This window comes from Pollicipes pollicipes, unplaced genomic scaffold, assembly GCF_011947565.3.
Source record: "Pollicipes pollicipes isolate AB1234 unplaced genomic scaffold, Ppol_2.1 Scaffold_4219;HRSCAF=4965_pilon_pilon_pilon, whole genome shotgun sequence".
NCBI lineage: Eukaryota > Metazoa > Arthropoda > Thecostraca > Pollicipedomorpha > Pollicipedidae > Pollicipes > Pollicipes pollicipes.
The window spans coordinates 9,482,329-9,493,453 of record NW_023596448.1 but is presented as its reverse complement, the minus strand read 5'-3'; the positions used below and the strand labels follow the sequence as shown (position 1 = coordinate 9,493,453).

The following is an 11,125-nucleotide window of genomic DNA, read 5'->3' as shown; positions in this document are numbered from 1 at the left end:
GGGGCCCTGTACTGTCAAGGGGCCCCAAGTCGCCCAGAGGCAGTGTTAGAGGAAGCCAGAAGAGCCTAGGGGGTCCACGGGTCCGACGATCAAGGGCCTGACTGGGGGTCTAAGGGCATAAAAGGCTGGTCAGAGTCTTATTCAGAGGCCCCGACCTGCGAAGACGGACCCTCAAATAACGTTCAGAGGGCCCTTCGCGCCGATCGAGAACCCCCTGAGTCGCTATGTCCGTTGGCCAGGCACTACCGGTACCGCACAGTCGGATCCGTGTCGGTATGGGCCTGAGGACCCACTTACCAATCAGCCACAAAGCCGGTGCCAGTGATTTACACTGGTCGGGCCGTTGTGTCTGTTAGGGGCCCACAGTGTCTAACAGAGGGTCCTGTGCTCGCATAGAGCCCCGCGCCGATCAAGGGCAGTGTTTAATGGACCCGAAGAGGGGCCCGGGTGGCCCACCGGAACCGACCATCAAAGGCCAGGTTGGATGGCATAATGAACCGCAGGACTGGCTGTAGGTCACATAAAGAATCGCGGCCTGCAGGGTAGTGACCTGAAATATCAGTCATCGGTCCTCTTACAACATTTGAGGAACCCCTGAGACAATGCGGGTGCATAAGTTGGTTACAGAACACGAACACCGAGCAGTCGGCTCCATGTTCGCTCGAGCCCCTGAGACCTATTACCCAAGCAGAAACGAGGCCGGGGTCAGCGATTTGCAATGCTCAGGGTCCCTGACACAATAAGGGGCTCCTGTTAGGTTACGTGCCGCAGTGCCGAACAGTGGTCCTCTGGCGGCAGGTGGCCCCGGGTCGGAACGGTGTTTGAGTGGGCCCGAAGAGCGGCCGAAGGGTCTGTCGAGACTTAAGATTGAGGGCCCGATGGGATGGCTGAGGAGTCTGAAGGGCTCGCTGTAGGTCGCATTAAGCGCCTCCGTCCACAAGGCCGTAATCTCAAATGTCAGTAAGATGAGCTCTTGCACCGATAGCGACCCCTGAGACAAAGCGCTCCTGTATTTCGACCAGAGATCACGGACAACGAACAATCGCTTTCATGTCAGCTCTGTGGGCCTATTTCCAAGCAGAGACGAGGCGGCGCCTGCGATTTACTATGGTCGGTCTTCTGTATCGTCCAGGGGTCTACAGTGCCTAACAGGGCATTCTGCGTCAACAAGGGGTCTCGAATCGGTCAGGGGAAGATTTCCCCAACAGGGGCGGGGACGGGAGCCCGAATGCCAGAGGGTCCCCTGGGTTGGTCTGGGTCCTCTCACAATCAAGCGAAACATAAGAGCTTATGAGTGCTCACATTAAGGTACTAAAAAAGTCCTTCGCCAGTCAGGGTCCCCAGTACCGAACGGTGGACGTTCCAACCCTATTCCAATGTGGATCCGTTAAGCCTAACTGGAGTCAATGTGTTATATATTTGATCACCTGCGGCGAGCAGAGATATGGTCGCGTTAATGACGGTACATACGTCGATCCGAGGTCAACTGGGTGGGTCCGAAGGCCTCCCGTGTCAGGGAGCGGACCAATAGGATACGATGTATCTTTCTAATGGCCTCCGGATCGCCCAGGGGATACCGCCCTGCGTCGCTAGAATGACGGCCGGAAGACACACCGCGGTTGGACAGAATAACCCTGCAGCCCCTGACCGTGAACAACAATGTGTCCCGTGGTGTTATACTTCAGAGAGACCCTTTACCGGAAAAAATAAGGGGTCTCATTAGTGTTGAATGGAGTGGGACGAAATTAGTTAAAAACACGCGCAGCCATCTAATGTTTCCCGGAGAACGTTTATTATGTTGCAGAATCGACAAGTGAAACCAATAACATTATGCAGGTTGTACGTTACAAATAATGCATTAATTAATTTATAACGGCCAAATTATATATTATGCATCACAAATATTCACAGGCTCGAGCCTCCCTGCCGGGTGCCGCTAGTGTGGTTAACGCGCCTGCGTAAACCACTATGTCTGGGGAACCAAGGGGGGTTCGATTCCCCACGGTGCCCGCCCTTCCCACCAGGGTGACAGGCTGGTGGTGCCATATATATAGCCCCAGCAGTCGAAGGCGTCATAAAGCCCCACTGTCACGCCCGTAATCTCGGGGAGCAAGATAGAGATGGCTTGGGTCGCAGTTTTCGTACGACCGGACGGCGTTGGCCACTGGAAGTAAGGACAGGGAGCAGGCGTCGAGCGCGCAACGATGCCCATTGTGAAATAATGCTTCTAGATGTCTTTCAAAATTCAGTCATGCAGTTCAAGAACTCTACTGAGCGAAGCTTGTTACCAGCTTTGAGGATGTCATCTGGACAGTTTAAGAATTACAACAGTATGGAAAATGAGAATTAGAATTTTACCCTGCTCTTCCAGTTCCGCGACCAGATGTGAGCACCACTTTGTGGTGCTGTAAAGACTGATACGTTATTAAAGCTGGTCTAAAAACCGCAAGGGTGAAATATATGCCCGGGATATTTACGTCGACAATGTCATGTCATTACCGGATATAGGCGCGAAGTGCTTATTTTACGTTTGGGCGCCGGCTGTTCCCATGTGTCAAGAAAGGGCCAACGCCAATCTGCATTACGACCATCCGACATAGGCCTCCGCATGTTAACTGGATCAAAGTGTGTTCAGTTCCACGTGCAGCTTCATCCCGTTTACCGCTCTCGACACTCCACGCCGAATTTTATGACTCCCAGTTATTATTATGCACACCGTTCCTGCTGCAAATTATCTCGTTGAAGACTGCTGTTTACGGTCCAGTGCAATACGCGCTTAGCTCTACGACACCAAAGAAGCTCAGAGTCGATGCCGATATTTTTATTTAGTTTAACCAGCAATGCCACTGATTACAGACAACATGAGATAAGGGTACCGGACGTATCAATAACGCTGCGGTCTGGTAACCCCGGCCTGGTAGCTGCGGTCTGGCAGCCCCGGCCTGGTAGCTGCGGTCTAGCAACCGCGGTCTGGCAGCCCCGATCTGGCAGCCCCAGCCTGGCAGCCGCGGCCCGACGGGGCTGCCATCCGCTCGTTAAAAAGACACCGGCCGCGAGACCAGCCGCCGCGTCACGCACAGCACCAACAGGGCCGCACACGCAGCCCCTCACTGGGCCGAACCCCCAGCGGGACCTGCACACGCAGCCCCTCACCGGGCCGAACCCCCAGCGGGACCTGCACACGCAGCCCCTCACCGGGCCGAACCCCCAGCGGGACCTGCACACGCAGCCCCTCACCGGGCCGAACCCCCAGCGGGACCTGCACACGCAGCCCCTCACTGGGCCGAACTGGCCGTCAGCGCGTGAGGCGCGGCTGCGTGGCTGGCCCCGCTGACGCGTGCAGCCGTCGGATGCGGGTTTGGACGGGTCAGCTAACCGATGTTGCCACGTTTTACAGCATAGCCTTGCAACGAGTTTGTGAGCACAATTGGTACTTCGCACCTTGTCTTGCCAGCACGACGAGCTATATCGAACAAAACCATCTCCAGCGGGTGGACAAAGCGCAAAAGTATTCAAAAATCCCAAACTACCGACGGCCATGACGCAGCATTCCTCCAGAAATGGTAGCAATCGAAATCCAGCACGACCATGCTGTGCATGCCGCAACACACCTTTACGACGCGCTTCCCCCACCCACGTCACGTCACGAACAGCACCGAACCCTGCCGAGGTGGGCACCAGATACCCTGCATTGACATCACTGCCGCGGCCGCGCCTCGGTGGCACGCCGCCTCACTCGCTCCGAACCGGCGCTTCTGACGGTCAGCTACTGGCAGTTGAAACGCAACAGGCTACACAACTGCCGCCCGCAGCCCTACACTGGCTGCCGGCACAGACAGTGGAAGTTGGAATACAATAAGTACGGGTTGGAGGGACCAACTATGGGCTGTTTCCACACTGTATAGGGACGATCACACTTTGCCAACATTTTCGCGCACAAATCTCTCACGCTCTCACCACACGGCCATGCAGTACGTTGCCAACCTGTAGACAGGCTGCAGATCTTTCCAATATTAGTCATCGCGAAGACGCACAGATACACAAAAGCTACGGGAACTTTTCTCACACCATAAACTTTCATTCATCCGTCTCATTTTCATTTCACGCTTCATCCGTTGGTCATCCACCACATAAGTGACAGACCTCGTTCCACCAGCAAATATCAGTACGAGATGAGCAGATTCGTCGCCGCCATGGCTGACAGCACGGGCGCCGCGCCGCCCGCACCGCGACAGCTGACCGCGGGACGGTCGACAGCTGACCGCGGTACGGCCGACAGCTGACCGCGGGACAGCCGACAGCTGACCGCGGTACGCCCGACAGCTGACCGCGGTACGCCCGACAGCTGACCGCGGTACGACCGACAGCTGACCGCGGGACAGCCGACAGCTGACCGCGGTACGCCCGACAGCTGACCACGGTACGCCCGACAGCTGACCGCGGTACGGCCGACAGCTGACCGCGGGACAGCCGACAGCTGACCGCGGTACGACCGACAGCTGACCGCGGGACAGCCGACAGCTGACCGCGGTACGCCCGACAGCTGACCGCGGTACGGCCGACAGCTGACCGCGGTACGCCCGACAGCTGACCGCGGGACGGCCGACAGCTGACCGCGGTACGGCCGACAGCTGACCGCGGTATGGCCGACAGCTGATCGCAGTACGGTCGACAGCTGACCGCGGTACGGCCGACAGCTGACCGCGGTACGGCCGACAGCTGACCGCGGTACGGCCGACAGCTGACCGCGGGACGGCCGACAGTTCCTGCGTCGCGTTGGTGACCAGCAGGGGCCGGGAGTCGACGGCCGTTTACGCGTACAGGCGCTCGATCACCTGGCTGTATTTCTTGTGGATCACGGGCCGCTTCATCTTCATCGTCGGACCTGATGAAAGCGGCACTGCATGATCTAGCTTGTTCGGATGGTTTACCTCGACGACCCATGGCAGCAGTGCATGGTATTTTTTTAATGCGTGTCACTTGACCGCCATCATTGACCTACATGGTTCACAATTTAGTCACATTTTTGCCAAACAACCTTTTGTAAGAGAAAAACATGCTGTACATATCTGTTGCAATGCACCGACTGTACCATTAGTCCACCAGATAATGGGTTGGAGGATCGCAAGCTTTCCATCATGTCATGTCAGGCCTATGACGTTCACATGTTTTGTACTTAAAGAGCGTTCTGGCCCCTACCCTACTCAAAGAAGAACTTCTCAACGTTATATCGGCGCTACACGTGGACAATCACAATACATAAATATGTATACGATATATCATTTAATATATATATATATATATATATATATATATATATATATATATATATGCCCGGATAAATCCCACCCCATCCTCCCCTCCCACCACCATCGCCACCCGTACCGATCTCTCCGCCGGGGATGGAGAAGTCGACCGGCAGCACTGTCCACTTCTGCACGCGCTGGGCTCCCGACGCGGCCCGACTGTTGGCCCGGTCCAGGCCGCGCTGGATCGCGGTCATCACCTGGCGGGGGAAACGTGCGTCAGCGGTCAGACCACCCAGCGCCACCACACACCGCACATTGCACACTTAGATAACTAACGCACACTGCCCCCTGATGTTAATATAATTGCTCCGCCTTCACGTGTGTATTATCAGCGGCCATTTTTTTCTTTGTGTTCCCTCCCCCACGGCTACCTCAGTTCTGACCTTGTCGTCGGGGCCCTCCAGAACGTCCTGGACGGTGCGGGCAGAGGAGCCCGCCGCCCGGCAGAACTCCAGGGCCGGCGGGCTGAGTTGGTCCGTCGGCTCCATCGTGTCCAGGTCCACGACCACCTGGAGAGCGGCACGGGGGTCAACGTTGCGGTACACCGACGTCATGGGCGTCACCAGCTCCGCAGAGGCGCCATGAAGCGTTGAGGATGCCGTGAGGCATCAGGAACGCGTCGCACGATGCGCGCATAACGAGTTGTACGGTCCGTTGTGCGCGCGTGCGCGTGCGCGTGCGTGTGTGTAGGGGGGGGGGGCTAAAAGGAAGTCCCAGGAAACAACAGGACAACAAATGGATCCACGGCCGGTCAATGGAGGAGGAGTGGGTCACGGGGCATCATGTGGGCAGAACCCGCGAGTCGGTAGAGGGGGAGGGTGCCACGGGGCATCACGTAGGCAGAACCCGCCAGTGAGTGGAGGGTGAGGAGGTCACGGGACATTAAGTGGACAGAACCCGCGAGTCGGCTCATGTGATGCGCGGGCATGCAGTTCCAAGGTCGGTGGATCGGTAATTACTACAGGAAAAGTAACCATCGCCACAAACATCGGCGCTACCCATTATGCCTCACGCATGCACGCTTAGAGGGCAGATACACGATGGACTGATGTCAGAGACGTACTCATTCTTCGCGACGGAATTTCACTCGCTTCATTTCGCACGGTCCATTAATGTTACCAACTAGCCAAAACCCACAGTTTCGCTAGCGGTAAGCTGGTTACAGCCATGTATAACAGTGCGGCAGCAGGTGATGTTTGCCCTGATCACATTGTGCAAGTCGTTTCCCGTGCAGCCAGTGCCGAGTCAAGCCCACCTTCAGTGTCAGGAGCATGCTGAGGAACTTGCGCTTGTCGCCGATGAGGCAGCAGTTGCTGATGATCGGCAGCTCCTTCATCACCTCATCTTCAATCAGCACCGGCGGGATGTTTTCACCGCCCGCCGTGATGATCAGCTCCTGATGAAAGTTAAACATGACGTGAATAATCCGGATAGCCGAACAAGTCAAAGTACCGCACCCTGGAGGCAATGTGTCAGGCCGAGCGCCGACGTCGCTGTAACTGATAAATAATGAAAAACTTGGCCTGTCCTGTCATCTGCCGTATCTCGCTACCCGTCTCCCCTACCCGACATCACCCTTAATCCTGGTATCTTCTAATCCCATCTCACCTCATCTGGAAGCCGCCCGACAGAGGTCAGCACAACCAGTCACGACCTACCTCAGCCTCACACGAACCAGTCCCAACCTACACCAGCCTCACACGAACCAGCTCCGACCTACCCCAGCCTACCCCAACTTCCCAAGAACCAGCCGCGGCCTACCCCAGCCTACCTCAGCCTCACGCAAACCATCCCCGACCTACCTCATCTTACCCCAGCCTCACACGAACCAGCCCTGACCTACCCCAGCTTACCCAAACCTCCCAAGAACCAACCCCGACCTACTTCATCTTACCCCAGCCTCCCACGAACCAGCCCCGACCTACCTCAGCCTATCCCAGCCTCACACGAACCAGTCTCGACCTACCTCATCCTATCCCAGCCTCTCATGAACCAGCCCCGACCTACCTCATCCCATCCCAACCTCACACGAACCCGCCCCACCCGCCAGGACGTGAAGTTAAACCCGCAACCACGACCGCACCAAGTATCCAACCCGCTTCCCCACCCCAACACACAAAGACCTACGACGCCTCCCCGCCAGACTCGGGCCGATCCGACCCTGGCCGCTGCATGCGCACCTTGCTCCTGCCAGTGATAGAGATGAGGCCCCTGTCGTCGACGACGCCCAGATCGCCAGAGTGCAGCCAGCCGTTGGCGTCGACGGCCTCCTCAGTCTTGTCGGGCAGGTTCAGGTAGCCCATGAACACGTGCCGGCCGCCCATGCAGATCTCGCCCTGGCCCTCTGCGTCGACCCGGTCCAGGCGCGTGCAGTAGCCGTCCACAGTCGGGCCCACAGAGCCGACCCGGTCCGCGTCCAGCATACAGGCGGAGTGCGGGCCGGTGCACTCGCTCATCCCGTACAGCTGACGGTCGGAGCGGGGACGCGTCACGGCGCCGGTTCGAATCCCGCGAGGCGCTGGTGTGCTATTAGCTTGGACGACAGCTCAGTGAAGATGAAGTTTTGTTTCCAACGGCCAGCAGGCATCGACACGGATTTTAAAGAATGAAACAGGACAATAATGTGAAAAGAAGGTAGCTCTATGGCGCAAGAAAGCCGTCTGAAAATGGTGTCAACGTCATTGTTATAAGGTGTACATCGGTAGAAAACTGTTGTACGCATGCTTAAGTGCACTAAATCGGTGTGGTGGCTAAGAACTTAAGAAAACATTGTTAAGGACAAATTGTTCATGATATGGCAAGACGAACGGCTGGAAATAATAACGTAATAACTTTCGTGCTTCACAACACCAAGAGACTCACAAGAAACACACAAGAAGAAACTACACCCAGGTAGCACTTAGCCGCCTTTAGAGAGCACCTCGTGGCTTAGGCCGTTCACATACCTGAAGCAGCGGCATGTCCAGCGAGTGGAAGAATCCGAGCGTCTCCTTGGAGAGGGGCGCCGCGGCCGAGTATATGATGCGCGCGCGGTCCAGACCCACCAGCCGGTGGATCTTGCCCAGGACCAGGCGGCGCGCCAGCCCGTACCCGAGAGGTTTGGAGGAGAACCTGCCGGAGCCAGCGCACACGAGTTAAGCGCCGTGGTCAGGCGGTGGGTGACACTGGCGCGGTGTGAAGTCCGAGGACTGGGGGCAGTGAGCGACGACCGCCAGCAGATCGAGTAGGCCCTCTGAGGGGCGTGACCTCGAGTATGTAAGCCAACGTCATTCAAACTAGGTTCACAAACACCTGTGCCTGTGCTTTAGAAACGCACTGGTGCCGAATATAAATGGCCACGATGCGGAACAAAAAAGAGCGGGAAAACGCCCAAAAATTAAAACGTGCGCATGGGTGATGACCCGCATACTGACATTGCAATACATTCTAGCCAGCCAGATAAATAGCATACATAACACACGCACCACAAAACACACATGCTCGTCAACGTCAATTAAAATATCCACACAAGTGCACTTATCAGTGAGCTCTCGCGCGCGGCGCGTACCCCTTGATCCTGTTGTTCTGAGAGCGTCGACCCCGCTCAAGAGCCCAGTCGAGCAGCGACCGGCGCAGGCCCTTCGACTGGCCGGCCTTGGTCTCAAAGCCCTCCTTGATCTTCTCGAACACCCTCGGCACACCGATGAACGCCGTCGGACGAGCCTCGCACAGAGTCTGGCCCAGCGTACCCTGCAAACAAGCCAGCTCGGCTCAGTGACAGCCCAGTTTTGCTCAGTGACGGCCCAGCTCGGCTCAGTGACGGCCGGCGGTGCCGCGCAGTGACGCTGCCGCGCCTCCTTCCAGGTGGTCTTAATGCGGTGCTGCGGAAACAGCAGAACTATTTGCAGTGGCAAATTATTTGCAGTTTCACCGAGTGCGAATATACACAGCCATCCTAGGAGTTAAATCAACAAATTGCGCCAGGGATCATAGCCGTCAATTTCCCAACGATTCCCACCACGCCGCGCGCGACATCTCCGTAAGAAGCAGCATTACAAGTCACGCAGCCAAGATCCAGCCCAGCACGTCACACAAAGTCGGCTCCGTCCGGCGGAGGTGCCCAGCCAAGCTCACCTTCAGAGCGCTCTTGTCAGCGAACCAGACGGTTCCGCCGCACGCCAGGGGCAGGTAAATGTCGGCTATCATGGCGGCCACGTGACTGAGCGGCAGGTAGGAGACGAGGTGCTCCTGTCCCTCGCGGAGGTCGAACTGGGCGATCACGTTGAGGGCGGTGAAGGTGACGTTGTCGTGGCTGAGCATGACGCCCTTGGGCGGCCCGGTGGTGCCGGACGTGTAGATCAGGGCGGCCGCCTGGTTCACGGCCACCTGAAGATGCCGGAGCGGCGTGAGAAGAGAACTGGGGGACTTTCCAGTCACCGGTTCGCCGGCCGCACGGCATCGGTCGTGCAAGTCATGCCACGTCCCTTAAAATCACTGTCAGGTTTTCAAACAGATAAGCTTATTCTGGCCGCTTAGATGTGAGATGACTGGCGTCTTTCGCCAGCGAGCTCTTCATGCAAATTTGGTTATGAGATATGCATCTCTGTTGCCCATGAACCATGATACACTAGCCCATGTACTGCGTTCTTACGAATATACCACAGTACTATATGCATTATGCTTTATACTGCACCACTAACTATTACGAATCACATCAGTGCTAACGAAGCAGCATTTATCATTAATTTTGAACATCAAGCAGAGCAAACCCAGGTCTCCACAGCGCTGCTACGGGTCAGCATGGAAACAAGCTGCTCGTGCCTTCAGCTGGCTCGGAACCAAGCCTGCTACGGCCGAACGGAGCCTACGCCAACTCCAGGCACACGCTCTACACATCGAGCGCAGGTGCCTCCACACGTGGGAGGTGTCACCGCCCGTGTCACCTCCGAAGCACACGCACCATCTCCCAGACACACGCGCCACCTCCCAGCGCCATCTCCCAGACACACGCGCCACCTCCCAGGCACACGCGCCACCTCCCAGGCACACGCGCCACCTCCCAGGCACACGTGGGAGGTGTCACCGCCCGTGTCCCTCCCAGGCACACGCACCATCTCCCAGACACACGCGCCGCCTCTCAGCGCCACCTCCTAGACACACGCGCCACCTCCCAGGCACACGCGCCACCTCCCAGGCACACGTGGGAGGTGTCACCGCCCGTGTCCCTCCCAGGCACACGCACCATCTCCCAGACACACGCGCCGCCTCTCAGCGCCACCTCCCAGACACACGCGCCACCTCCCAGGCACACGTGCTACCCATCGGTCGCAGGTGTCGCCTCCCAGGCGCCCGCCACTCACCTGACGGATGCGGCGCTCGAGCTCCTCGCCGTCCTCGCGAGCTCCCAGCTCCAGCAGGCGAGCCCAGCTGACCACACCGGGCGCGGTCGGCTCCCCGAACAGCTGCACTACAGCGCGCAGGCTCGGCACCTTGGCGCGGAACTGCTGCACCTTGGCCAGCTGCTTCTCGTCCTCCACCACGAAGATGTTGCAGTGGGAGTCGGAGGCGCAGTGGAAGCACGCCTCTGTGTTGTTGGTTGTGTACACGCCTGGGGGTGGAGGCGGACCATCGGGCGGTGAGAACGGAGGGGGGGGGAGGGAACAGCGGGCACACCTCGACGTGCAGCGAGACGTATCAGCAAGCTCTTCCGATCGATCGGAGCCTCCGCACTGACAACACGAGCAAACGCCTACAAATGCACACGGTCGGTGTCGAACATTCAAAAATGCTTCACTCGAGTGAAGCACAGCGTCAGCAAACAACAGCGGGCGTGTGAA

General features: G+C 57.5%; 1 protein-coding gene across 1 annotated transcript in view; it reads right to left on the bottom strand.

Moving 5' to 3' along the window:
* Window positions 1-4,575: 4,575 nt before the first annotated feature.
* Window positions 4,576-11,125, bottom strand: part of bgm (acyl-CoA synthetase bubblegum family member 1) — a 28,899-nt gene continuing 22,349 nt past the window's right edge. The window contains exons 6-14 of the mRNA XM_037217797.1: window positions 10,649-10,896; window positions 9,423-9,674; window positions 8,857-9,038; window positions 8,255-8,420; window positions 7,490-7,774; window positions 6,565-6,705; window positions 5,693-5,818; window positions 5,386-5,506; window positions 4,576-4,885 (exon numbers count right to left, since the gene is read on the bottom strand). Of these exons, the coding sequence (XP_037073692.1) occupies window positions 4,812-4,885; window positions 5,386-5,506; window positions 5,693-5,818; window positions 6,565-6,705; window positions 7,490-7,774; window positions 8,255-8,420; window positions 8,857-9,038; window positions 9,423-9,674; window positions 10,649-10,896 (1,595 nt within the window). The 3' untranslated portion in view covers window positions 4,576-4,811. The remainder of the gene's footprint in view (window positions 4,886-5,385; window positions 5,507-5,692; window positions 5,819-6,564; window positions 6,706-7,489; window positions 7,775-8,254; window positions 8,421-8,856; window positions 9,039-9,422; window positions 9,675-10,648; window positions 10,897-11,125) is intronic.